This window comes from Hypanus sabinus, chromosome 15 (genome assembly GCF_030144855.1).
Source record: "Hypanus sabinus isolate sHypSab1 chromosome 15, sHypSab1.hap1, whole genome shotgun sequence".
NCBI lineage: Eukaryota > Metazoa > Chordata > Chondrichthyes > Myliobatiformes > Dasyatidae > Hypanus > Hypanus sabinus.
The window spans coordinates 5,672,363-5,699,251 of NC_082720.1; the positions used below are offsets into that span (position 1 = coordinate 5,672,363).

A 26,889-nucleotide genomic window follows, 5' to 3' on the forward strand; every position below is an offset into this window, starting at 1 on the left:
CAATGTACGTCAATGATTTGGACTATGGGACTGATAGATCTGTGGCTAAATTCGCCAATGATACAAAGATAGGTGGAGGAGCAGGTAGTGTTGAGGAAACAGAGAGCCTGCAGAGAGACTTAGATAGTTTAGGGGAATGGGCAAAGAAGCAGCAAATGAAATACAATGTTGGAAAGTGTATGGTCATGCACTTTGGTGAAAGAAATAAATGAGCAGACTTATTTAGATGGGGAGAGAATTCAAAATGCAGAGATGCAAAGGTAAATGCAGAGATGCAAAGGGACTTGGGAGTCCTTGTGCAGGATACACTAAATGTTAACCTCCAGGTTGAGTCAGTGGTGAAGAAGGCGAATGCAACAGAAACATAGAAAACCTACAGCACAATACAGACTCTTCGGCCCACAAAGTTGTGCCGAACATGTCCCTACCTTAGACATTACTTAGGCTTACCTGTAGCCCTCTATTTTACTAGGTTATACGTACCTATCCAAAAGTCTCTTAAAAGATCCTATCGTATCCACCTCCACCACCATTGCCGGCAGCCCATTCCACACACACCACTCTCTGAGTAAAAAACTTATGCCTGACATCTCCTCTGTACCTACCCCCCAGCACCTTAAACCTGTGTCCTCTTGTGGCAACCATTTCAGCCCTGGGAAAAAGCCTCTGACTATCCACACAATCAATGCCTCTTATCAGCTTATACACCTCTATCAGGTTACCTCTCATCCTCCGTCGCTCTAAGGAGAAAAGGCCGAGTTCACTCAACCTATTCTCATAAGGCATGCTCCCCAATCCAGTCAATATCCTTATAAATCTCCTCTGCACCCTTTCTATGGCTTCCACATCCTTCCTGTAGTGAGACGACCAGAACCGAACACAGTACTCCAAGTGAAGTCTGACCAGGGTCCTATATAGCTCCAATGTTGGCATTCTTTTCTAAGGGTATAGAATATAAGAGCAGGGATGTGATATTGAGGCTCTATAAGGCACTTGTGAGACCATACTTGGGAGTATTGTGTGCAGTTTTGGGCTCCTTACTTTAGAAAGGATATACTAACTTTGGAGAAGGTTTTGAGGAGATTATTGAGAATGATTCCAGGAATGAAAGGGTTGTTGTATTCCCTGGAGTTCAGGAGAATGAGGGAGGATCTCATAGAAACATTCTGAATGCTAAAACGCCTGAACAGATTAGATATGGCAAAGTTATTTCCCATGGTAGGGGCGTCTAGGTCAAGACAGCACAACTTCAGGATTGAAGGATATCCATTTAGAACAGAGATGCTGAGAAATTACTGTAGTCAGAGGGTGGTAAATCTGTGGAATTTGTTGCCAGAAGCAGCTGTGGAGGCCAAGTCATTGAGTGCATTGAAGAGATAGATAGCTTCTAGATCAGCCGGGGCATCAATGGGGATGGAGAAGGAAGTCTGAGAATCAGAATGGGAGTGCGGCAAGAGCCATTTCGACTTTTTCTTGTCCTCATCGGAGTTAAGAGAGGCCGGACTGTGCAGGCATGTGACGTCAGGCAGTGAAACGCAGAAGATTTAAAAGGACAGAAATCCTGATTCGGGTTTAACTTGGAGAAGGAAGTCTGAGAATCAGAACTGGGGTGCGGTGGGAGCCATTTTGAATTTTTCTTCATCTGATCGTAGTTAAGAGAGGCAGGGCTGCGCAGGCATGTGACGTCGGGCAGTGAAGTGCCGAAAATTTAAAAGGAACACAGCCTTATACAGCGGGCAGCGTCGTTTCTGGGCAGCGGAGTGAGCCGGGAGCAGAGTGAAGGCTTAATGGCTTTGGCTCAATGGGTTTAGGTGGAAACTGGCGAGGCAAGGTAGGTTTCTTTTTCAATTTTTCCTGTTGTTTGCGGGAAGGGGGAATTATGAGTGTGAGGGCAGCTTGTTGTACTCGGTGTCGGATGTGGGAGGTCCTGGAGTCTCTTAGCTTCCCGGACATCCACATCTGCGCCGGGTGCGCTGAGCTGCAGCTCCTAAGGGACCGTATTAGGGAACTGGAGCTGCTGCTCAATGACCTTCGTTTGGTCAGGGAGAGTGAGGAGTTGATAGAGAGGAGTTACAGGCAGGTGGTCACTCCTGGGCCACAGGAGGCAGACAAGTGGGTCACGGTTAGGAGAGGGAAGGGGAAGATTCAGGTACTAGAGAGTACCCCAGTGGCTGTACCCCTTGACAATAAGTACTCCTGGTTGAGTATTGTTGGGGGGGACAGCCTACCTGGGGGAAGCAGCAGTGGGCATATCTCCGGCACAGAGTCTGGCACTGTGGCTCAGAGGGTAGGGAAAGGAAGAAGAAAGCAGTAGTAATAGGGGACTCAATATTTAAGGGGTCAGATAGGTGATTCTGTGGACGCAGTCAGGAGACCCGGATGGTAGTTTGCCTCCCTGGTGCCAGGGTCTGGGATGTTTCTGATCGCGTCCAAGATACCCTGAAGTGGGAGGGTGAGGAGCCAGAGGTCGTGGTACATTTGGTACCAATGACATAAGTAGGAAAAGGGAAGAGGTCCTGAAAGGAGAATATAGGGAGTTAGGAATGGAGTTGAGAAGAAGGACCGTAAAGGTATTAATCTCAGGATTACTGAATGTGCCACGCGACAGTGAGATAGGAATGGAATGAGGTGGAGGATAAATGCATGGCCGAGGGATTGGAGCAGGGGGCTGGGATTCAAGTTTCTAGATCATTGGGACCTGTACAAAAAAGGACGTGTTCCACTTGAATCTTAGGGGTACCGATATCCTGGCGGCAAGATTTGCTAAGGCTACTGGGGAGACTTTAAACTAGAATGGTTAAGGGGTGGGAATCAATTTGAAGAGACGAGGAGAGAGGTAGTTAGTTCACAAATAGAGAAAGCTAGTAGACAGCGTGTGAAGGAGGATAGGCAGGTGATAGAGAAGCGGAGTGCTCAGACCAAAGATGTAGGGGAGAAGGAAGAAAAAGATAATAAAGTTGTTTGCACCGTTAGGGATGAACAGAAAATAAGAGGTGGAGAATTTCTTAAAAGCATCTATTTTAATGCTAGGAGCATTGTAAGAAAGGTGAATGAGCTTAAAGCATGGATTGATACCTGGAAATAAGATGTTGTAGTGAAACATGGCAGCAGGGGGGGTGTGATTGCCAACTAAATATTCCTGGATTTCGTTGCTTCAGGTGTGATAGAATCGGAGGGGCAAGAGGAGGAGGTGTTGCATTGCTTGTCAGAGAAAATATTACAGTGGTACTTTGGCAGGGTAGATTAGAGGGCTTGTCCAGGGAGACTATTTGGGTGGAATTGAGGAATGGGAAAGGTGTAGTAACACTTATAGTGGTGTATGATAGACTGCCTAATGGAGAGTGAGAATTGGAGGAGCAAATTTGTAAGGAGATAGCAGATATTTGTAGTAAGCACAAGGTTGTGATTGTGGGAGATTTTAATTTTCCACACATAGACTGGGAAGCCAATTCTGTAAAAGGGATGGATGGTTTAGAGTTTGTAAAATGTATGCAGGGTAATTTTTTGCAGCAATACATATAGGGACCAACTAGAGAAGGGGCAGTGTTGGATCTCCTGTTAGGGAATGAGATAGGTCAGGTGATGGAGGTATGTGTTGGGGAGCACTTCAGGTCCAGTGATCACAATGCCATTAGTTTCAATAAGTGCGTCGAGCGCGCACTTTAAAAGGCAGGACTTCTTTTCAGAGCGGGCAGCGGAGTCTGTGGAAGCAGAGTCCTGGGCTTTGGCTAAGTGGGCTTCGGTAAGCCTGTGTGATTGCTCGCTGAGGGGAAGAAGGTAAGGTCGCTAGGTGCTTTTTAGACTTATTCTATCTATCCAGTTCAGTTATGGGGGAGACAGTCAGAGCAGTGGTGTGCTCCGTATGCAGTATGTGGGAAGTCAGGGTCAACACAGTTGTCCCTGATGACCACACCTGCAAAAGGTGCGTCCAGCTGCAGCTCCTATCAGCCCGAGTTAGGGAGTTGGAGCTGGAGCTGGATGAACTACGGATCATTCGGGAGGTAGAGGCAGAGATAGGTAGGAGTTATCAGGAGGTAGTCACACCAAAAAACCAAGAAGTAGGCAGATGGGTGACGGTCCAGAGAGGCAGGGGGAGCAGGCAGAGAGAGCAGAGCACCCCTGCGGCCATTCCCATTAACAATAAGTATACCGTACTGGATATTGTTGATGGGGATGACCTACCAGGAATGAGTTGTAGTGGTCCTGCCTCTGGCACAGAGGTTGAACCCTCAACTAGAAAGGGAAGAGAAGAGAGCGATAGTTTTAGGGGATTCTATAGTCAGGGGGGCAGATAGGAGATTTTGTGGGGCAGATCGGGAGTCTCAGATGGTATGTCGCCTCCCTGGTGCCAGGGTCCGGGACATCTCAGATTGGGTGCAGGCTATTCTTGAGAACGAGGGCATGAACCCAGATGTAGTGGTCCATGTAGGGGCCAACGATGTAGGTAAGCTGAGTGAGGGGGTCCTGCTTAGAGAGTTCAGGGAGTTAGGAGTGAAGCTGAAAGGCAGGACCTCCAGGTTGACAATCTCGGGATTGCTACCTGTGCCACGTGCGAGTGAGGTGAAGAATAGAATGATTATGCACACTAATACGAGGCTGACAGCATGGTGCAGGAAGGAAGGGTTCAGGTTTTTGGATAATTGGTCTTTGTTCCAGGGACATTGGGATCTGTTTCGAAGGGACGGTCTACATCTGAACCGGAGGGGTACCAACATTCTTGCAGGAGTGTTTGCCAATGCTGCTCGGGGGGGGTTTAAACTAGATGTGCAGGGGGCAAGGATCCAGATCCAGAGGGTTGGTCAGAAGGAGCATGGGGTTAAATGTGTAGAAGGTTTGGGTGATCTTGAGAAGGTCATCAAAATTCAGGGTGCAATTAGCCCGATGGAAGTTCAAGGAGCTGGGTTAGGTACAGTAGACAGTGTTTTAAGCAAAGAGAGGAGGAATGGGCTAAGAATTCTATACTTGAATGCGCGTAGTGTCAGAAATAAGACAGATGAGCTTGAAGCTCAGATGAAAATGGGGAACTACGATATTGTTGGGATAACGGAGACATGGCTGCAAGGGGATCAGGCCTGGGAATTGAGTGTACCAGGGTATACGTGCTATCGTAGAGACAGAAATATGGGAAGAGGGGGTGGGGTGGCCCTGTTGGTGAGGAATGAGATTCAGTCCTTAGCAAGAGGTGACTTGGGAACATGGGAAGTAGAGTATGTGTGGATTGAGCTGAGGAACAGTAAGGGTAAAAAGACCCTAATGGGTGTTGTGTACAGGCCCCCAAACAGTAGTGTGGATATTGGGTACAAGTTGATTAGGGAGTTAACATTGGCATGTGCAAAAGGTAATGCAGTCGTTATGGGAGATTTCAACATGCAGGTGAACTGGGAGAATCAGGTAGGTGCTGGACCCCAGGATAGGGAGTTTGTGGAGTGTCTAAGGGATGTATTTTTGGAACAGCTTGTGCTTGAGCCAACCAGGAACAAGGCTATTTTGGACTTGGTGATGTGTAATGAACAGGAATTGATAAGTGATCTTGAAGTAAAGGAGCCATTAGGAAGTAGTGATCATAACATGATAAGTTTTGATCTACAATTTGAGAGGGATAAGGGCAGATCAGAGGTGTCATTGTTGCAATTAAATAAAGGAGACTACGGAGCCATGAGGGAAGAGCCGGCCAAAGTTAAATGGGCAGATGCCCTGGCAGGAAAGACAGTGGATCAGCAGTGGCAGATATTCTTGGGGATAATACAAAAGATGCAAAAGCAGTTCATTCCAATGAGAAGGAAGGATTCAAAGAGGGGGAAGGGGCCACAGTGGTTGACAAAGGAAGTCAGAGATTGTATAGCATTAAAGAAAAAGAAGTATGACAAGGCTAAGATGAGTGGGAATACAGATGATTGGGAAAGTTTTAAGGAACAGCAGATCTTAACTAAAAAAGCAATACAGAGAGAAAAAATCAGGTATGAGCTCAGTCTAGCCAGGAATATAAAAGGGGATAGCAAAAGCTTTTTTAGCTATGTGAAGAGAAAGAAGATAGTTAAGAACAATGTTGGCCCCTTGAAGAATGAATTGGGAAACAGGGAAATGGCAACAGAATTTAATGCGTACTTTAGATCTGTCTTCACCAGGGAGGACACAAGCAATCTCCCAGATGTATGGATGGGCCAGGGTCATAAGATATCAGAGGAATTGAGACAGATTGACATTAGGAAAGAAACTGTGATGAGTAGACTGGTAGGACTGAAGGCTAATAAATCCCCGGGTCCAGATGGTCTGCATCCGAGGGTTCTAAAAGAGGTGGCTGAGGAAATTGTGGATGCATTGGTAATCATTTTCCAATGTTCCTTAGATTCAGGATCAGTTCCTGAAGATTGGAGAGTGGCTAATGTTATCCCACTTTTCAAGAAGGGAGGGAAGGAGAAAACAGAGAACTATCACCCTGTTAGCCTAACGTCAGTCGTGGGGAAGATGCTTGAGTCCATTATTAAGGACGAAATAGTGGCACATCTTGATGGCAGAAATAGGATTAGGCCGAGCCAGCGTGGATTTACCAAGGGCAAATCATGCTTGACTAATCTGTTGGGAGTTTTTTTAAGGGTGTAACAAGGATGTCAGACGAGGGTAAGCCAGTGGATGTTGTGTACCTAGATTTTCAGAAGGCATTCGATAAGGTGCCACATAGGAGACTGGTGAGTAAAATCAGAGCTCATGGCATTGGGGGCAGGGTTTCAACATGGATAGAAAACTGGTTGGCAGATAGAAAGCAAAGGGTAGCAGTGAATGGGTGTTTCTCGGACTGGCTGGAGGTGACTAGTGGGGTACCACAGGGCTCTGTATTGGGACCACAGCTCTTTACGATTTATGTCAATGATTTAGATGAGGGCATTGAAAACTATATCAGCAAGTTTGCTGACGATACTAAACTGGGTGGCAGTGTGACATGCGAAGAGGACGTTAGGAGAATACAGGGAGAATTGGTTAGGCTGGGTGAGTGGGCAGATACTTGGCAGATGTCATTCAATGTGAATAAATGTGAAGTTATCCACTTTGGAAGCAGGAACAAGAGGGCAGAGTATTGTCTGAACAGTGTAGAGTAAGGTAAGGGAGAAATGCAAAGAGACCTAGGAGTCCTAGTTCACCAGCCAATGAAGGTGAATGAGCAAGTGCAACAGGCAGTGAAGAGGGCAAATGGAATGTTGGCCTTTGTTACAAGGGGAATTGAGTACACGAGAAAGGATGTCCTTTTGCATTTGTACAGGGCCCTGGTGAGCCCACACCTGGAATATTGTGTACAGTTTTGGTCTCCAGGTTTAAGGAAGGACATTCTGGCAATTGAGGAAGTGCAGTGTAGATTCACTAGGTTGATTCCTGGGATGGCAGGGCTGTCTTACGCAGAGAGATTGGAGAGATTGGGCTTGTACACGCTGGAATTGAGGAGATTGAGAGGGGATCTGATTGAAACGTTTAAGATAATTAAAGGATTTGATAGGATTGAGGCAGGAAATATGTTCCAGATGAGTCCAGTACCAGAGGGCATGTTATTTAAAACAGAGTTGAGGAAAAACTTCTTCTCCCAGAGAGTTGTGGAGGTGTGGAAGACGGTGGAGGCCAATTCTCTAGATGCTTTCAAGAAGGAGCTAGATAGATATCTGATGGATAGGGGAATCAAGGGATATGGGGACAAGGCAGGGACTGGGTATTGATAGTGAATGATCAGCCATGATCTCAGAATGGCGGTGCAGACTCGAGGGGCCGAATGGTCTACTTTTGCACCTATTGTCTATTGTCTATAATTATGGAGAAGGATAGGACTGGACACAGGGTTGGGATTTTTGATTGGAGAAAGGCTAACTTTGAGGAGATGTGAGAGGATTTAGAAGGAGTGGATTGGGACAATTTGTTTTATGGGAAGGATGTAATAGAGAAATGGAGGTCATTTAAAGCTGAAATTTGAGGATACAGAATTTTTATGTTCCTGTTAGGTTGAAAGGAAAGGTTAAAAGTTTGAGAGAGCCATGGTTTTCAAGGGATATTGGAAACTTGGTTTGGAAAAAGAGATATCTACAATAAATATAGGCAGCAAGGAGTAAATGAGGTGCTCGAGGAATATAAAGAATGTAAAAAGAATCTTAAGAAAGAAATTAGAAAAGCTAAAAGATGATATGAGGTTACTTTGGCAAGTAAGGTGAACATAAATCCAAAGGGTTTCTACAATTATATTAACAGCAAAAGAATAGTGAGGGATAAAATTGGTCCCTTAGAGAATCAGAGCCAAAAGAGATGGGGCAGACTTTGAACAATTTCTTTTCTTCGATATTCACTACGAAGAAGGATAAGGGAAACAATGATGATTAAAGAAGAGGAAGTACTGGTGCTTTTAAAGAATATAAACGTGGATAAGTCTCCAGATCCTGACAGGATCTTCCCTAGGACCTTGAGAGAAGTTAGTGTAGAAATAGCAGGAGTTCTGACGGAAAAATTCCAAATGTCATTGGAAACGGGGATGGTCCCGGAGGATTGGCGTATTGCTCATGTGGTTCCATTGTTTAAAAAGGGTTCTAAGAGTAAACCTAGCAATTATTGGCCTGTAAGTTTGACGTCAATGGTGGGTAAATTAATGGAAAGTATTCTTAGAGATGGTATATATAATTATCTGGATAGACAGGGTCTGATTAGGAACAGTCAACATGGATTTGTGAGTGGAAGGTTATGTTTGACAAATCTTATTGATTTTATTGAAGAGGTTACTCGGAAAGTTGACTAGGGTAAAGCAGTGGATGTTGTCTACATGGACTTCAGTAAGGCCTTTGACAAGGTCCCACACGGAAGGTTAGTTAGGAAGGTTCATTCATTAGATATTAATATTGAAGTAGTAAAATGGATTCAATAGTGGCTGGATGGGAGATGCCAGAGAGTAGTGGTGGATAACTGTTTGTCAGGTTGGAGGCCAGTGACTAGTGGTGTGCCTCATGGATCTGTACTGGGTCCAATGTTGTTTGTCATATACATTAATGATCTGGATGATGGGGTGGTAAATTGGATTAGTAAATATGCAGATGATACCAAGGTAGGTGGTGTTTTGGATAACAAAGTATGTTTTCAAAGCTTGCAGAGAGATTTAGGCTAGTTAGAAGAGTGGGCTGAAAGATGGCAGATGGAGTTTAATACTGATAAGTGTGAGGTGCTACATTTCAGTAGGAATAATCAAAATAGGACATACATGGTACATGGTAGGGCATTGAGGAATGCAGTAGAACACAGTGATCTAGGAATAATGATGCATAGTTCCCTGAAGGTGGAATCTCATGTGGATAGGGTAGAGAAGAAAGCTTTTGGTATGCTGGCCTTTATAAATCAGAGCATTGAGTATAGGAGTTGGGATGTAATGTTAAAATTGTACAAGGCATTGGTGAGGCCAAATTTGGAGTTTTCTGTATAGTTCTGATCACCGAGTTATAGGAAGATGTCAACAAAATAGAGAGAGTACAGAGGAGATTTACTAGAATGTTACCTAGGTTTCAGCACCTAAGTTACAGGGAAAGATTGAATGAGTTAGGTCTTTATTCTTTGGAGCATAGAAGGTTGAGGGGGGACTTGATAGAGGTATTTAAAATTATGAGAGATAGAGTTGACATGGATAGGCTTTTTCCTTTGAGAGTACGGGTGATTCAAACAAGAGGACATGAGTTCAGAGTTAAGTTGCAAAAATTTGAGGGTAACACAAGGGGGAACTTTACTCAGAGAGTGATAGCTGTGTGGATTGAGCTTTCAGTAGAAGTGGTAAAGGCAGGTTTGATATTGTCATTTTTCAAAAAAATTGGATCGGTATATGGACAGGAAAGGAATGGAGGGTTATGGGCAGAGTGCAGGTCGGTGGGACTAGGTGAGAGTAAGCGTTCGGCATGGACTGGAAGAGCCGAGATGGCCTGTTGCCGTGCTGTAATTGTTATATGGTTAAGGCAGGGGAGTAGGGATGACTGGAAGAATTGGACCAGCCCATGATTGAATGGCAGAGCAGACTCAATGGGTCAAATGGTCTACTTCTGCTCCTATATCTTATGGTCTTAAATGGGAAAGGATTTTTCAGTGTATCCAAGTGGGGTCCTTGAAACAAGCATCTGGAGCGTTTAATTAAGGGAGAAAACATACTGGGCCTACTCTTGGGAAATGTGCCAGGCCAGGTGACAGACCTGATGGCAGGTATACATTTTGTAAATACTAACCATAACTCATTAAGTTATAAGCTATGACTAAGGAAGGTACTAAATTGGGGTAAGGAAAATTACAATGGTAGGTATTCAGTGGGAGCAGCTGCTGTTGGACAAGTCCATTTCTACTATGTGGGAATTGTTTAAAAACCTGCTAATCAGTGTTCAGGTTTGGTATGTTCTGCTATGGTGCAAGAACAAAGATAGTATGGTAGAGGAGTTTTGGATGACTTACTCGGTTCTAAATTTAATCAGAAAAAAGGAAGGTTCAGGATGCTAAAGATTAGACTAGACCCTTGTAGAATATAAAGATAGAAGGAAACTCCTCAAATCGGCTATTAGAACGTCCATGTCTTTGGTGAGCAGGATCACAGAAAATCCCAAGGCATTTCATATCCGTATTCAGAAAAAGGATGACTAAAGATACGGTATATCCACTTGAAGATGGAGAGAATTTGAGCTTGGAGGATAGTGAAAGCAGATCAGGACAGAATCAGAATAATATCACTGGCATGTGAAATGAAATTTGTTAACTAAATGGCAGCAGTAAAGTGCAATACATAATATAGAAAAATAAATAAATCCGTTTCATTAAGTATATGTATATTAATTCAATTAAAAATAGCCTAAAAACCGAAATAATTTAAAAAGTAAGTTAGTGTCCAAAGGAATCGGATGGCAGACGGGAAGGAGCTGTTCCTGAATCGCTGAGTGTGTGCCTCAAGCTTCTGTATCTCCTTCCTGACAATAACAATAAGAGGTTGATAGGGATCCTTAATAATGGACACTACCTTTCTGAGACACTGCTCCTTGAAGATGCTTTGGATACTACAGAGCTGACTAATTTTACACCTTTCTGTAGTTTCTTTCAATCTTGTGCAGTAGCCCACACCCCAAAATCAGACGGTGATGTAGCCTGTCAGAATGCTCTTCACATCTGTATAAGTTGGCATGTTTTAGTTGACACACCAAGTCTCCTCAAACTCTTAATGAAATATAGCCGTTGTCTTGCCTTCTTTATAGCTGCATGGATACGTTGGGACCAGGATAGATCCTCAGAGATCTTGACACCCAAGAACTTGAAATTGTTCAGCCTCATTGTTCCTCAATGAGGATTGGTTCATGTTCCTTTGTCCTACCCTTTCTGAGGTCCACAATCATTCCTTTGTTCTTAATGACATTGAGTGCAAGGTTGTTGCTGAGAAACCACTCAAATAGCTGGTATATCTCACTCCTGTATGCCCATTTGTCTCCATCTGAGATTCTGCCAACAATAGTTGTATCATCAGCAAATTTATAGATGCTATAAGCCTATGCCTAGCCACATAGTTATGGTATAGAGAGAGCAGAGCAGTGGGCGAAGCACACACCGCTGAGGTGTGCCAGAGTTGATCATCAGGGAGGAGGAGGTATTATTACCAATCTGAACAAGTTGTGGTCTTTCCACTTAGGAAGTCAATGCAGAGGGAAGTACAGAGGCCCAGGTACTGGAGCTTTTGATCAGAACTCTAGATGTTAAACATTGAGCTGCAGTCAACGATCAGCATTCTGACATAAGTGTTTGTATTGTCCAGGTGATCTAAGGTCCTGTGAAGAGCCACTGAGGTTGTGTCTTCTGTAGACCTACTGTGGCAGTAGGCAAAATGCATTGAGTCCAGGTCCTTGCTGAGGCAGTTGATTCTAACTATGACCAATCTCTCAAAGCACTTGATCATCATAGATGTCAGTGGTACTGGATGATGGTCATTAAGGCAACTCACACTACTCTCCTTGGGCACTGGTATAATTGTTACTCTTTTGAAACAGGTGAGAACTTCCAACCACAGCAGAGAGGTTGAAAATATCCTTGAATACATCCGCCAATTGGTTGACACAAGTTTTCAGAGTCTTACCCAGCACTCAATCAGAGCCTGCCACCTTGCAAGGGTTCACCGTCCTAAAAGACAGCCTGACATCAGCCTCCGAGATGGAGATGACAGGATCACTGGATGCAGCAAGGATATTCTCCCTTTCAAAGTGGAACTCGTCTGGTAGTGAAACATCACTGCCGTTCGCGGTATTGGGTTTCGTTTTGTAGGAAGTATTGTCCTGTAAACACTGCCACAGTTGATGTGCATCCGATGTTGCCTCCAACTTCGTTCTGCATTGTTTCCTCCGTATGTCATACCTGGTTTTCTTGTTCAGACCTGGGTCACCTGACTTAAATCTAGTCCGCAGCAGACGATGAACCTCCTGTTTTATTAACAGTTTTTGGTTTGGGAATGAACAGCTATTTTTCATAGCCACACACGTCTTAATGAAGTCGGTAACAACTGCACATACTCATCCAGATTCGAAGATGAATCCCTGAATACAGTCCAGTTCACTGACTCAAAGCAGTTCTGTAAGCACTCCTGTACTTTCCTTGTCCTTACACTTTCTTGGTCCTTAATACTGGTAGTGCAGTCTTCAGTAACTGCCTATACTCAGGGAGCAGAAGTATGGCCAGATAATTAGACTTTCTGAAGTGTGGCTGTGGAATAGCAGCAAGCTAAGCACACTTGATGATGCTATAACAGTGGCTCAGCATTTGTATCCTCTTTACTACAAGTGAATTGTTGATGATAATTATTCAGTAACTTTTTCAAGCTGGTCTGGTTAAAATCCCCGAAAATGATGGTGAAGGCGTCAGAGTGTGCTGTTTTGTGTATGTTGATCACATTGTTCAGATCAACTACAGTCTGTTTGACATTGGCCTGAGGTGGAATGTACACCACTACCAAAATGATCACTGAAATCCCTTGAAGCAGAAAAAGTGGTCGGCAAGATGTTCCAGGTCTGGAAAGCAGAATTGGAATATCACTGATACATTTGTGCACCAAGAGGAGTTGATCATGAAGCGTACTCCTCCACCTCTGCTTTTGATGCTTGACAGTCCTAACCTGGCGGTGTATCGTGAAACTGTCAATCTGAATCGCAGCAATTCAGTATGGAAGAGGTTAACAAGGATGCTGTGACACAGAGGATACACATATTCCTAATGTCCCTCTGATACACCTAGCTCTGAGGCTGTCTATTTTATTTACCAAGAGTTGTACATTTGCAGTAAGATGATCAGTATCAATACGCAAAAACCTTGTTTTTTTAAAAATGCACCGTAAGACCAAAGCAGCAGCCTCATTTCCAATAAGGAGGCCTCTTAGCCAGAATAATAAAGCCACAATTAGCATTATTTACATCAGTTTTAAGCAGCAATAGATTATTCAATCACATTATAACTTCTGTATTAACTGTACAGACCTTGGATGCAGTTGTGATTCTCTGCTGTGGCAGACTGAAATGGGAGTATTTAATCGTATCATGGAGCTACATCACTTCGAGTTAACCCCGGAAAGTACTGGGACATTTTGAGCTTAATGAGGAAGCAGTGCAAGGTTTTCAGAAAAGCATTGAGATGGATGTCCTCAGGGCCTGGTAGCATATATCCCCTGCTCTTTTCAATATTGAAAGGAGTAAGTGAGGAGATTACCGAGGCTTTGCAAGGATCTTTGTGTCCTGACTAGCAACATTTGAGATCCCAGAGGATTGGAGAGTAGCAAATACATGCTTTTGTTCAAGGAGGGAATTGGGGATAACAGAAGTAATTTTAGTCCAATGAAGCTATTGGAGAGGATACCAAGGGTCAGGATTTATGCACATCTCGAAAGGCATGGACAGCTTAGGGACAGTCAGCATGATTTTGTCGTGCCTTCAAATTTGATCAGGACTTTTGAGGAATGACAAAGGAACTTGTCCACTGTCATTATCCATCATGACTTCAGTAAGGCACTTGGTGATGTCCTTCATTAAAGATTGATTCAAAAGATAAAGATGCATGGGATCCAAGAGTGAACTGCAAGTTTAGATTCAAAACTGACTGGCCCATAGAAGACAAGGAGCAGGGGTGGAAAGTTGGTACACTGGGTGGAGGTCTGTGACCAGTGGTGGTCCACAAGGATTGCTTCAGGGACCTTTGTTATTTGTGATAAATATACACACACAATATATCAATGATTTAGATTAAATTGTAGATGGGTGGACATGCAAATTTGCAGATGACATCAAGATTGGTGGAGTTGTGAACAGTGTAAAGGACAAAAGAATACAACAGAATATAGATTTTATTATATATATATATATAGAATAGGCAGAGAAATGGAGGACGGAATTTAATCCAGCAAGTGTTGAGGTGTTGCAGTTTTGGAGGCCAAATGAAAGGTGGTATACAGTTAATGGTAGACCCCTCTTTGAGATACAGAGAGACCTTGGGGTCCTGGTCCATAGTTCAGTGAAAGTGGCTACACAAGTGGGTAAGGTAATAAAAGAAGGCATGTAGATTGCTGATTTTCATTGACCAGGGGTTGTTGAGTATAATGAAGACATCTTGTAAGCTAGGTAAAACTTTAGTCAGGCTGCACTTAAGAGCAGCATGTGCAGTTTTGGTCACACTTTGGGGGGCATAAAGAGACTCTGGAAAGGGTGCATAAGAAGTTTACCTGGTTAGAGCGAATGAGTGATATAGAAAGGTTGGAAAAGCTTGTGTTGTTCTCTCTACTAGTGGTCGCCAACCATTTTAACCCCAAGATCCCCCATCTCGGCCTTAGTGAAAGGCAAGATCGACCCACTAAATCATTCAGTCACACGCATGTGCACTGGGCAGAAAAGACCAGAAGCAACCCGGAAACCATCTCTCTTTACAAAACATCTTTCCATAGTGGGAGTATTGCTATGTTACCATTATCTTAACTAGTATTACTTATTTTTATAATGCTCACATTACAACACCTTTAATTCTATGTTTCATTGTTTAATTTTATTTCAACATGAAAAATAAATGAATAAACATTGACTGTCGCACTCAGTGTGATGACCGGGGCTGAATACTTTCTGCTAGTTCCCTAAAATTTGGCTCATAACTACAGATAGCCAGTCTGAGACAGTCTGTGAGGTGTCTGTCTGTACGACAGCTCCTGTACTTAGATTTCATAATTTTCATCTGTTGCAGCACAGTGCCCTCGCAAACCTCCTGACAGATTGAATATTTGAATGGACAGTTTCCTTTGCTAGACTGAATGTTGAATCTGCCACATTGTTCAGATGTTTTGTATTGGTAAACTGTTACTGAGACACTTGTGAGTTTTAGAGGTATGCAAGATAATGACACCACTGTTTTTTGTTCCCCAGTTATTTACATTTGGGGAATGTTGGAATTTGAAGTGGGTTAAGTGTTGTAATGTGAGCATTATAAAGATAAGTTAATACAAATTAGGATAATGGTAATATAGCAATACTCCTGATACGGCAAGCTGTTTGTAAAAAGAGGTTGCTTCCAGGTTGCAGGGTTTTACTTCCGGTCTTTTCCACCGTGGTGCGTGGTGGGGGAGCTATACACACATGAGTATTGGGCTCATGAGAACAGAACTAAAACCCTGCAACCAGGAAACAATCTCTCTTTACAAACAGCTTTCAGTATTGCTATATTATCATTATCCTAATTAGTATTACTTATTTTTATAATGCTCACATTACAACAGAATTTCTGTATTTATTTTTCATTTTTTTCGGGATTTATTGGGAAAGTCTCAAAGATCGACTGGTTGGCAACCACTACTCTAGAGTATCAGAAGCTAAGAGGAGATATGATGGAAGATTTTTTAAGTTATAAAGGCATAGATGGTGTAGACAGTCAGAGTCTTTTCTCAGAGTGTAAATGGCAAACACCAGAGTGCATGCTTTTAATGTGGGGGGGGGGGGGGGGGGATGGATTTGAAAGATGCTGTGAAGGGCAAGCGCTTTTTTTTGACACGGGGGTGGCAGGTAGAGCTAAAGTGGAAACAGGCAGTTTAGTGAAATTTACAATAGACAATAGACAATAGGAGCAGAAGTAGACCATTCGGCCCCTCGAGTCTGCACCGCCATTCTGAGATCATGGCTGATCATTCACTATCAATACCCAGTCCCTGCCTTGTCCCCATATCCCTTGATTTCCCTATCCATCAGATATCTATCCAGCTCCTTCTTGAAAGCATCCAGAGAATTGGCCTCCACCGTCTTCCGAGGCAGTGCATTCCACACCTCCACAACTCTCTGGGAGAAGAAGCTCTTCCTCAACTCTGTTTTAAATAACTGACCTCTTATTCTCAATCCATGCCCTCTGGTACTGGACTCTCCCAACATCTGGAACATATTTCCTGCCTCAATCCTATCAAATCCTTTAATTATCTTAAACGTTTCAATCAGATCCCCTCTCAATCTCCTCAATTCCAGCGTGTACAAGCCCAATCTCTCCAATCTCTCTGCGTAAGACAGCCCTGCCATCCCAGGAATCAACCTAGTGAATCTACGCTGCACTTCCTCAATTGCCAGAATGTCCTTCCTTAAACCTGGAGACCAAAACTGTACACAATATTCCAGGTGTGGTCTCACCAGGGCCCTGTACAAATGCAAAAGAACATCCTTGCTCTTGTATTCAATTCCCCTTGTAACAAAGGCCAACATTCCATTTGCCCTCTTCACTGCCTGTTGCACTTGCTCATTCACCTTCATTGACTGGTGAACTAGGACTCCTAGGTCTCTTTGCATTTCTCCCTTACCTAACTCGACACCGTTCAGACAATACTCTGCCCTCTTGTTCCAGCTTCCAAAGTGGATAACTTCATATTTATTCACATTGAATGACATCTGCCAAGTATCTGCCCACTCACTCAGCCTATCCAAGTCTCCCTGTATTCTCCTAACGTCCTCTTCGCATGTCACACTGCCACCCAGTTTAGTATCGTCAGCAAACTTGCTGATACAGTTTTCAATGCCCTCATCTAAATCATTGACATAAATCGTAAAGAGCTGTGGTCCCAATACTGAGCCCTGTGGTACCCCACTAGTCACCTCCAGCCAGTCTGAGAAACACCCATTCACTGCTACCCTTTGCTTTCTATCTGCCAACCAGTTTTCTATCCATGTTGAAACCCTGCCCCCAATGCCATGAGCTCTGATTTTACTCACCAATCTCCTATGTGGCACCTTATCGAATGCCTTCTGAAAATCTAGGTACACAACATCTACTGGCTTACCCTCGTCTAACATCCTTGTTACACTCTCAAAAAACTCCAACAGATTAGTCAAGCATGATTTGCCCTTGGTAAATCCATGCTGGCTCGGCCTAATCCTATTTCTGCCATCTAGATGTGCCACTATTTCGTCCTTAATAATGGACTCAAGCATCTTCCCCACGACTGACGTTAGGCTAACAGGGCGATAGTTCTCCGTTTTCTCCTTCCCTCCCTTCTTGAAAAGTGGGACAACATTAGCCACTCTCCAATCTTCAGGAACTGATCCTGAATCTAAGGAACATTGGAAAATGATTACCACTGCATCCGCAATTTCCTGGGCCACCTCTTTTAGAACCCTCGGATGCAGACCATCTGGACCCAGGGATTTAAGAGGCTTTTAGATTGAAACAGGGAATGGGAGATGTTTAGCATAAATTTGGCAACAAGATACGTACATCATGTGCCAAATGGCCTGCCTGATGCTGTATTTCTATGTTCAAATCCTATCAGTATGATGCAGAAAGTAAAATCAGACGAGGTAAGGTCAGCAGAGCAGCCTCCCTAAAGATACAGTATATCAGTGAAAAATATGGGCTGTTATATGACATTTATGAAACTGTTAATATGAATTTGCATTCATTCCTGCTATAGAGGGATAGAAACCTATACCACCAGAATAATAGTCCAGGTTTCTGGTGATTTGAATTTGCATGCTTGAGTTAAGCACCCAACATATCAACTACATTATCATACCTCCAATTTGCATTATATAATTCAACGGCCCAAATGGCTTTCTTCCAATCTTCAGTATAAGAGAAGCATGGAACACAGAAAGAGTTTTTTCTGTAGAAGTGTTGGTAGCAAAAGAGTGACCCAATGATTAACCCAAGACTATTGCAGCATTCAAGTATACATTCAACTCCACCATGAAAGCAATTGATGATTTTGTTTCTTACATTGTTATATTTCTGTATGATGCTGAAGGAGGCCATTCAGCCCAACAGCTCTGACTCAGTCCTATCCTTCCACATTTTTCCTCTATAGCTTGTGCTCTCTCAGGTTCAGTAACTCGACCTCAGTTCTCCTGACCCCACTCCCCACTTCTGGCCCAATTGTAAGATGTGGCAGGAAGTTGGAAAACACTGGGGAAACACCATAAACACACAACCAGGAAATGAGGTCACTGGGGTTACTGCAGCAGAGCTGTTAGGAAAAGCAGGGTCATGTATTCTCCACGAGGGTAATTAATTTCTGGAGATCTAAAAATGAAAGTACTAAGAGCGCTCAAAAATTCATCAGAACTGGAAAAATGAGGAAAATGTATGGTTGAGGTTGCAAAGAGGGGAAAAGAGTTGATAGAAAGGGAGAATTATCTGTGACATGGAGCAGAACAAAATTGTGAAAGAAGCAATTACTTCAAAGCCAATATAAAACCAAATCAGAAAATACAGCCAGATTTGTGCAGGGAGGAAAGGGTGGTTACCTGAAGCAGTCAAATCAATTTCATGCCCCGACAGCCTTAATGCCCCAGATGGAAAATAAGGTGGTGTTGCTTATGCTGGGCATCACTAGAGCAACAGAGGAAGCCAAGAAAGTGGAAGAGAAAATTGAAGTGACAAGCAATCCGAAGCTCAGGGTTATCTTGCAGGCTGAGCACCAATGCTGGGCAAAGTGATCATGCAATCTGCATTTGATCTCTCTAATATAGAAAAGAGCATACCGTGAGCACAGAATGCACAGCCAAATGTATTATGAAAAAACAACACGTATAAACAAGCTGGAAGAACTCAGCAGGTCGGGCAGCATCCGTAGAAACGAGCAGTCAACATTTCGGGCAAAGACCCTTTGTCAGGACTGAAGAGGGAAGAGGCAGGAGCCGTATAAAGAAGGTGGGGGGAGGGTGGGAAGGAGAAGGCTGGTAGGTGCCAGGTGCAAAACCAGTAAGCGGAAAGATCAAAGGATGGGGGAGGGGAAGCAAGGAGGGGATAGGCAGGAAAGACGAAGGAGGAATGCAAGGGGAAAGCACTATGGGTAGCAGAAAAAGGCAGAATCATGAGAGAGGTGATGGGCAGCTGGAGGAGGAGGCACAGTGAAACTGGGATGAGGGAAGGGAGAGGGAGGGTATTACTGGAAGTTGGAGAATTCAGTGTTCACCGTAAGTTGGAGAATTCAATATTCAATAGACAATAGGTACAGAAGTAGACCATTCGGCCCCTCGAATCTGCACCGCCATTCTGAGATCATGGCTGATCATTCACTATCAATACCCAGTCCCTGCCTTGTCCCCATATCCCTTGATTCCCCTATCCATCAGATATCTATCTAGCTCCTTCTTGAAAGCATCCAGAGAATTGGCCTCCACCGTCTTCCGAGGCAGTGCATTCCACACCTCCACAACTCTCTGGGAGAAGAAGTTTCAATCTGCGTCCTCCTCCAGCTGCCTATCACCTCGCTCATGATTCTGCCTTCTTCTACTACCCATACTGCTTTCCCCTTACATTCCTTCTTCTCCTTTCCAGACTATCCCCTCCCCCACCCCTCGATCTTTCCTCTTTTTGGTTTCTCACCTGGCACCTACCAGCCTTCTCCTTCCCCCCTCCCCCCACCTTCTTTGTATGGCCCCTGTCCCCTCCCTCTTCAGTCCTGACAAAGGGTCTCGGCCCAAAACGTTGACGACTCATTTCCACGGATGCTGCCCGACCTGCTGAGTTCCTCCAGCGTGTTGTATGTGTTGCTTTGACCACAGCATCTGCAGTGTACTTTGTGTGTATTATTTCCTGGGTCCAAGCAATGATAGTTAAAGAGAAGCCTTCCAATTGCCACACAGAACATTGATACATACCACCAAAGTGCGTAGACATAAAGTACTTGCTGGAGCACGAGGATCAAGGGCAGCTTGCAGGTCCCATACTTTGATTTTGCTAGAGGGAGAAGAAACGCAAAGCTAAGTGTGAGCAATGAAATCTATCTAAACCATTGCACATAGTCATCAAGTTTAATTCTTATTTCATTTTTCAATCTTTTTATTGATTTTCAAATAAAGAATATACAAATCAGAGCAGGAGTTTAGCAAACAGATAATATAAAAGACATACAAACAGCAATAATAAAAATGAAGTATATAATATCAAAATCAAGTAGGTAAAATATTATGGCAACACAAGTGAATCTGCAGATGCTGGAAATAAATAAAAACACAAAATGCTGGCAGAACTCAGCAGGCCAGACTGCACCTATGGGAGGAGGTAGTGACGACGCTTCGGGCTGAAACCCTTCACCCTCCTGATGAAGGGTTTCGGCTCGAAACGTCGTCACTACCTCCTCCCATAGGTGCAGTCTGGCCTGCTGAGTTCTGCCAGCATTTTGTGCTTTTAGGTAAGATATCACGCTGTTATATATACAATGGTAAAAAAACACTACAACTCCTCATAGCAATCATAAAAAAAAAGATTGGAAATTTTATTTGATAAAGGAAAAAAAAACCCCACTAACTGAAACAAAACAAAGAGAAAGAAAAAAGTAAGAAAAAGAAAGATTGGGCAGTCCAATTGAGGATAAAATTTAAAAAAGAGAGAGAAAAAAAAACATCCTTCCAGTCATCTCCGAACCTTCACGGACAAGGATTTTCCCCAAAGAGAATAAAGAAAGATAGATAGATAGATAGATAAATAGCTCATGTGAAAATATTGAATAAAGGGTCACCAGACTTGTTCAAAATTAAAGGATGTATCAAATGTCCGGCTTCTAATTTTCTCCAAGCTTAGACATGACATAATGGAGGAGAGCCAATAAAAAACAGTGGGTGGGTTAGATTCTTTCCAGTGTAGCAAAATAGCTCTCCTAGCCAGTAACACTGAAAAAGCTATCACATGTTGAGCGGAAGCAGACACTTTACTTGCTTCCTCTGGAATAATCCCAAAAATTGCTGTAAGTGAATTAGGTTGAACATCCATATCTATAACTTTAGATAATATTCCAAACACATCCCTTCAAAAATTGTTTAAACTTACACATGACCAAAGCATATGAGTTAGAGTAGCCACTTCTGCGTTACATCTGTCACAAATAGGGCTTATATTCGGAAAAATATGCGCCAATTTATCTTTAGACATATGGGCCCTGTGTACTATCTTAAACTGAATTAAGATATGGCGTGCGCAGATAAATGAATTATTGACTAAATAATAAATTTTACTCCATTGATAATCTGAAAGTGAATGTTGAAGTTCTACTTCCCAGATGCGTTGAACCCTATCATTAGGTGATGTGCGAGCATTAACTGTTTATAAGTGATAGCTATTAATTGTTTTTGAAAAGGTTTAAACTGAAAAATAGCTTAAGCCAAATTTAAAGAGTAGGCCGAGGGGTAATTCAGTAAAAATTCACATAAAAAATTCCTAACCAGTAAATATCTGAAAAAACGTGTATTAGAGATATCATATTTATCCATTAACTGTGAAAAGGACATTAAACAGTCTTGTAAAAACAAATCTAAAAAAGTTTTTATTCCCTTAGTTTTGCACGTTAAAAAAGCCTTTATCCAAAGTTGCTGGTTTAAAAACGAAATTAGAATAAATATTACTAGAAAGTAGAAAATCATTTAATTCAAAAAATCTACAAAACTGAAACCTAATTTTTAAGGAATGTTTAACAATAGGGTTGAGAGCTTGTCTACCTATTCTGGAGAGCGAAAACAGAAGGGGAGCTCCTAATAAAGAAGCTGAAGAAAACCCCATTACTGAATTTTCCTCCAAAATTCCAGTACTACGTGATAGTGATGGTAAGAATTGGAGGAGGTGGCAGTTGAATGCGTGGCTGAGGTGTTGGTGCAGGGGGTAGTGTTTTAGGTTTTTGGACCATTGGGATCTCTTCTGGGGAAGGTGGGACCTGTACAGATTGGATGGGTTGCACCTGAACTCGAGGGGGAGCAATATCCCTGCTGGTAGGTTTGCTAGCATGGTTTGGGAGGGTTTAAACTAATTTGCAAGGGGGGTGGGACCCGGAGCGATAGAGCAGTGAAAGAAGTGCACGGAGTAAAGCCAGATCTAACATATAGAGAGGCTTTGAGGAAAGAGAAGCAGAATAAAGGGTGTAAAGGTAGTAAGGTAGAAGGGCTAAAGTGCGTGTACTTCAATGCAAGAAGCATCAGGAACAAAGTTGATGAACTGAGAGCTTGGATACATACATGGAATTATGATGTAGTGGCCATTACGGAGACTTGGCTGGCACCAGGGCAGGAATGGATTCTCAATATTACTGGATTTCAGTGCTTTTAAAGGCATAGAGAGGGGGGAAAAGGGGAGGAGGGGTGGCATTACTGGTCAGGGATACTATTACAGCTGCAGAAAGGGTGGGTAATGTAGCAGGATCCTCTTTTGAGTCAGTATGGGTGGAAGTCAGGAACAGGAAGGAAGCAGTTACTCTACTATGGGTATTCTACAGGCCCCCGGTAGCAGCAGTGATACCGAGGAGCAGATTGGGAGGCAGATTTTGGAAAGGTGCACAAATAACACGGTTGTTATCATGGGTGATTTTAACTTCCCTAATATTGATTGACACTTGATTAGTTTCAAGGGTTTAGATGGAGCAGAGTTTGTTAAGTGTGTCCAGGATGGATTCCTGTCACAGTATGTTGACAGGCCGACTAGGGGGAATGCCATACTAGATCTAGTATTAGGTAACGAACTGGGTCAGGTCACAGATCTGTCAGTGGGTGAGCATCTGGGGGACAGTGATCACCACTCCCTGACATTTAGCATTATCATGGAAAAGGATAGGATCAGAGAGGACAGGATATTTTTTAATTGGGGAATGGCAAATTATAAGGCTGGAACTTGCGGGTGTGAATTGGGATGATGTTCTTGCAGGGAAATGTACTATGGACATGTGGATGATGTTTAAGGATCTCTTGCAGGATGTTAGGGATAAATTTGTCCCGGTGAGGAAGATAAAGAATGGTAGGGTGAAGGAACCATGAGTGACAAGTGAAGTGGAAAATCTAGTCAGGTGGAAGAAGGCAGTATACATGAGGTTTAGGATGGGTCCCTATATTGAGGAATATGGGGTAGCAAGAAAGGAGCTTAAGAAGGGGCTGAGAAGAGCAAGAAGGGGGCATGAGAAGGCCTTGGCGAGTAGGGTAAAGGAAAACCCCAAGGCATTCTTCAATTGTGTGAAGAACAAAAGGATGACAGGAATGAAGGTAGGACCGATTAGAATAAAAGTGGGAAAATGTGCCTGGAGGCTGTGGAAGTGAGCGAGGTCCTCAATGAATACTTCTCTTCGGTATTCACCACTGTGAGGGAACTTGATGACGGTGAGGACAACTTGAGTGAGGTTGATGTTCTGGAGCATGTTGATATTAAGGGAGAGCAGGTGTTGGAATTGTTAAAATACATTAGGACGGATAAGACCCCGGAGTCTGACGGAATATTCCCCAGGCTGCTTCACGAGACAAGGGAAGAGATTGCTGAACCTCTGGCTAGGATCTTTATGTCCTCATTGTCCACGGGAATGGTACTGGAGGACTGGAGGGAGGCGAATGTTGTCCCCTTGTTCAAAAAAGCTAGTAGCGATAGTGCTGGTAATTATAAACCAGTGAGCCTAATGTCTGTGGTGGGAAAGCTGTTGGAAAAGTTTCTTAGATATAGGATCTATGGGCATTTAGAGGATCATGGTCTGATCAGGGACAGTCAGCATGGCTTTGTGAAGGGCAGATTGTGCCTAACAAGCCTGATAGAGTTCTTTGAGGAGGTGACCAGGCATATAGATTAGGGTAGTGTAGTGGATGTGATCTACATGGATTTTAGTAAGGCATTTGACAAGGTTCCACATGGTAGGCTTATTCAGAAAATCAGAAGGCATGGGATCCAGGGAAGTTTGGCCAGGTGGATTCAGAATTGGCTTGCCTGCAGAAGGCAGAGGGTCGTGGTGGAGGGAGTACATTCAGATTGAAGGGTTGTGACTAGTGATGTCCCACAAGGATCTGTTCTGGAACCTCTACTTTTTGTGATTTTTATTAACGACCTGGATGTGGGGGTAGAAGAGTGGGTTGGCAAGTTTACAGACGACAAAGGTTGGTGGTGTTGTAGATAGTGTAGAGGATTGTCGAAGATTGCAGAGAGACATTGATAGGATGCAGAAGTGGGCTGAGAAGTGGCAGATGGAGTTCAACCCAGAGAAGTGTGAAGTGGTACACTTTGGAAGGACAAACTCCAAGGCAGAGTACAAAATAAATGGCAGGATTCTTGGTAGTGTGGAGGAGCAGAGGGATCTGGGGGTATTTGTCCACAGATCCCTGCAAGTTGCCTCACAGGTAGATAGGGTAGTTAAGAAAGCTTATGGGGTGTTAGCTTTCATAAGTTGAGGGATAGAGTTTAAGAGACGTGATGTAATGATGCAGCTCTATAAAACTCTAGTTAGGCCACACTTGGAGTATTGTGTCCAGTTCTGGTTGCCTCACTACAGGAAGGATGTGGAAGCATTGGAAAGGGTACAGAGGAGATTTACCAGGATGCTGCCTGGTTTAGAGAGTATGCATTATGATCAGAGATTAAGGGAGCTAGGGCTTTGGAGAGAAGGAGGATGAGAGGAGACATGATAGAAGTGTACAAGATATTAAGAGGAATAGATAGAGTGGACAGCCAGCGCCTCTTCCCCAGGGCACCACTGCTCAGTACAAGAGGACATGGCTTTAAGGTAAAGGGAGGGAAGTTCAAGGGGGATATTAGAGGAAGGTTTTTCACTCAGAGAGTGGTTGGTGCATGGAATGCACTGCCTGAGTCAGTGGTGGAGGCAGATACACTAGCGAAGTTTAAGAGACTACTAGACAGATATATGGAGGAATTTAAGGTGGGGGGTTATATGGGAGGCAGGGTTTGAGGGTCGGCACAATATTGTGGGCCGAAGGGCCTGTAATGTGCTGTACTATTCTATGTTCCAACTGTAACCATGAAGGGCGATCTTGGTCATCTATATCATAAATCCAAAAAGTAATATAAAGAATATTAATTACCCAATAATAAAATCTAAAGTTTGGCAAAGCGAGTCCTCCATCTTTTTTTGGTTTTTGCAATAAAAGTTTATTCACTCTTGAGCTTTTATTATTCCAAACATAAAACAGAATCAGAGAATCTATTTTATCAAAAAATGTTTTAGGAACAACAGAGGGAACTGCTTGAAATATATATAAAAATTTTGGTAGAATAACCATTTTTATGGCATTTATTCGACCTATCAATGACATCAACATAGGTGACCATTTAGAAAGCACGTGTTGAGCATATTCAACTAAAGGGAAGAAATTGTACCTATATAGGTCTTTAAAATTTTTAGTAATTCTGATACCAAGGTAAGTAAAATGGTTTTTGGCAATATTAAAAGGTATTTGATCATAATAATCAGAATAATAATAGGAAATAATTCAGTTTTATGTAAATTAAGTCTATATCCAGAAAAAATACCAAATTCCATAAATGTAGATAACTTAACAGGAACAGATTTCCTAGGATTTGAAATGTAAACTAATAAATCATCTGCATACAATGAAACCTTATGCAATTTATCCCCTCTCCTAATACCCTGCCCAGAATCAGAATCCTTAAGAGCAATAGCAAGTGATTCTAAAGCCAAATTAAATAATAACGGACTGAGGGGACAAACCTGACGGGTACCTCTATATAATCTAAAATAAGGAGACTTTTCATTATTAGTTATAACCGCAGCTACCGGGGCATGATAAATCAATTTAATCCAGGAAATAAATCCTGGATCAAAATTAAACCTCTTCAAAACCTGAAATAAGGCCACTCCACCCTATCAAAGGCTTTCTCTGCATCCAAAGATACAATACATTCAGATTCATTGGCTGAGGGGGAATAAATGATATTTAACAATCCTCGAATATTAAAACGTGAGTACCTATTTTTTATAAATCCTGTTTGATCGTTTGAGATAACATTAGGCAAGATGTTCTCAAGCCTATTTGCTAGAATCTTAGAGAGAACTTTAAAATCTACATTCAGTAAAGAAATAGGTCTATAGGATACACATTCCAGTGGGTCTTTTCCTTTTTTTGGAATCAATGAAATTAGTGCCTCATAAAAAGTTTTAGGAAGGTTCCAAGAGGATGTAGAATCGGTAAATGTTTGATGAAGATGTGGTATAAGCATTTCATGAAAAGTCTTGTAAAATTCTACCGAATAACCATCAGGTCCCGGAGCTTTACCTAATTGCATAAAGGATATAGCCTTGGCTATCTCCTCTTGTTTAATAGGTGCATCTAACATATCAACATCTTGAATCGAAATCTGAGGTATGTTTAACCTTTGCAAAAATCTATTTATAAAAATAGTGCTATCAGAGAATTCAGATTTATAAAGATTAGAATAGGTCCATAAATATCTTATTAATTTCATAAGGATCTAGTTTCTGTTCTATCTGGTCGACGAATTTTTAAAATCTGTCTTCTGACCATCCCAGCCTTTAACTGACCCGCTAAAAGCTTAACAGATTTTTCCCCATGTATATAAAATAAACATTTAGATTTAAAAATTTGCTGTTCAATGGGGAAGGTCAGAAGCAAATCATACTGTGATTGAAGTTCAACCCTTTCTTTATAT

At 42.7% G+C, this 26,889-nt stretch overlaps 1 protein-coding gene across 6 annotated transcripts in view; it reads right to left on the bottom strand.

Moving 5' to 3' along the window:
• The window catches only part of LOC132405281 (F-box/WD repeat-containing protein 11), a 309,413-nt gene that overhangs the window by 54,784 nt on the left and 227,740 nt on the right, over window positions 1-26,889 (bottom strand). For all 6 annotated transcript variants that reach the window (XR_009515793.1, XR_009515794.1, XR_009515792.1 and 3 more), the window contains one exon: window positions 20,115-20,193. Coding sequence is in view for 3 of the 6 variants with exons in the window: in XM_059989965.1 (XP_059845948.1) it covers window positions 20,115-20,193 (79 nt within the window). In the remaining 3 variants the exon portion in view is untranslated. The remainder of the gene's footprint in view (window positions 1-20,114; window positions 20,194-26,889) is intronic.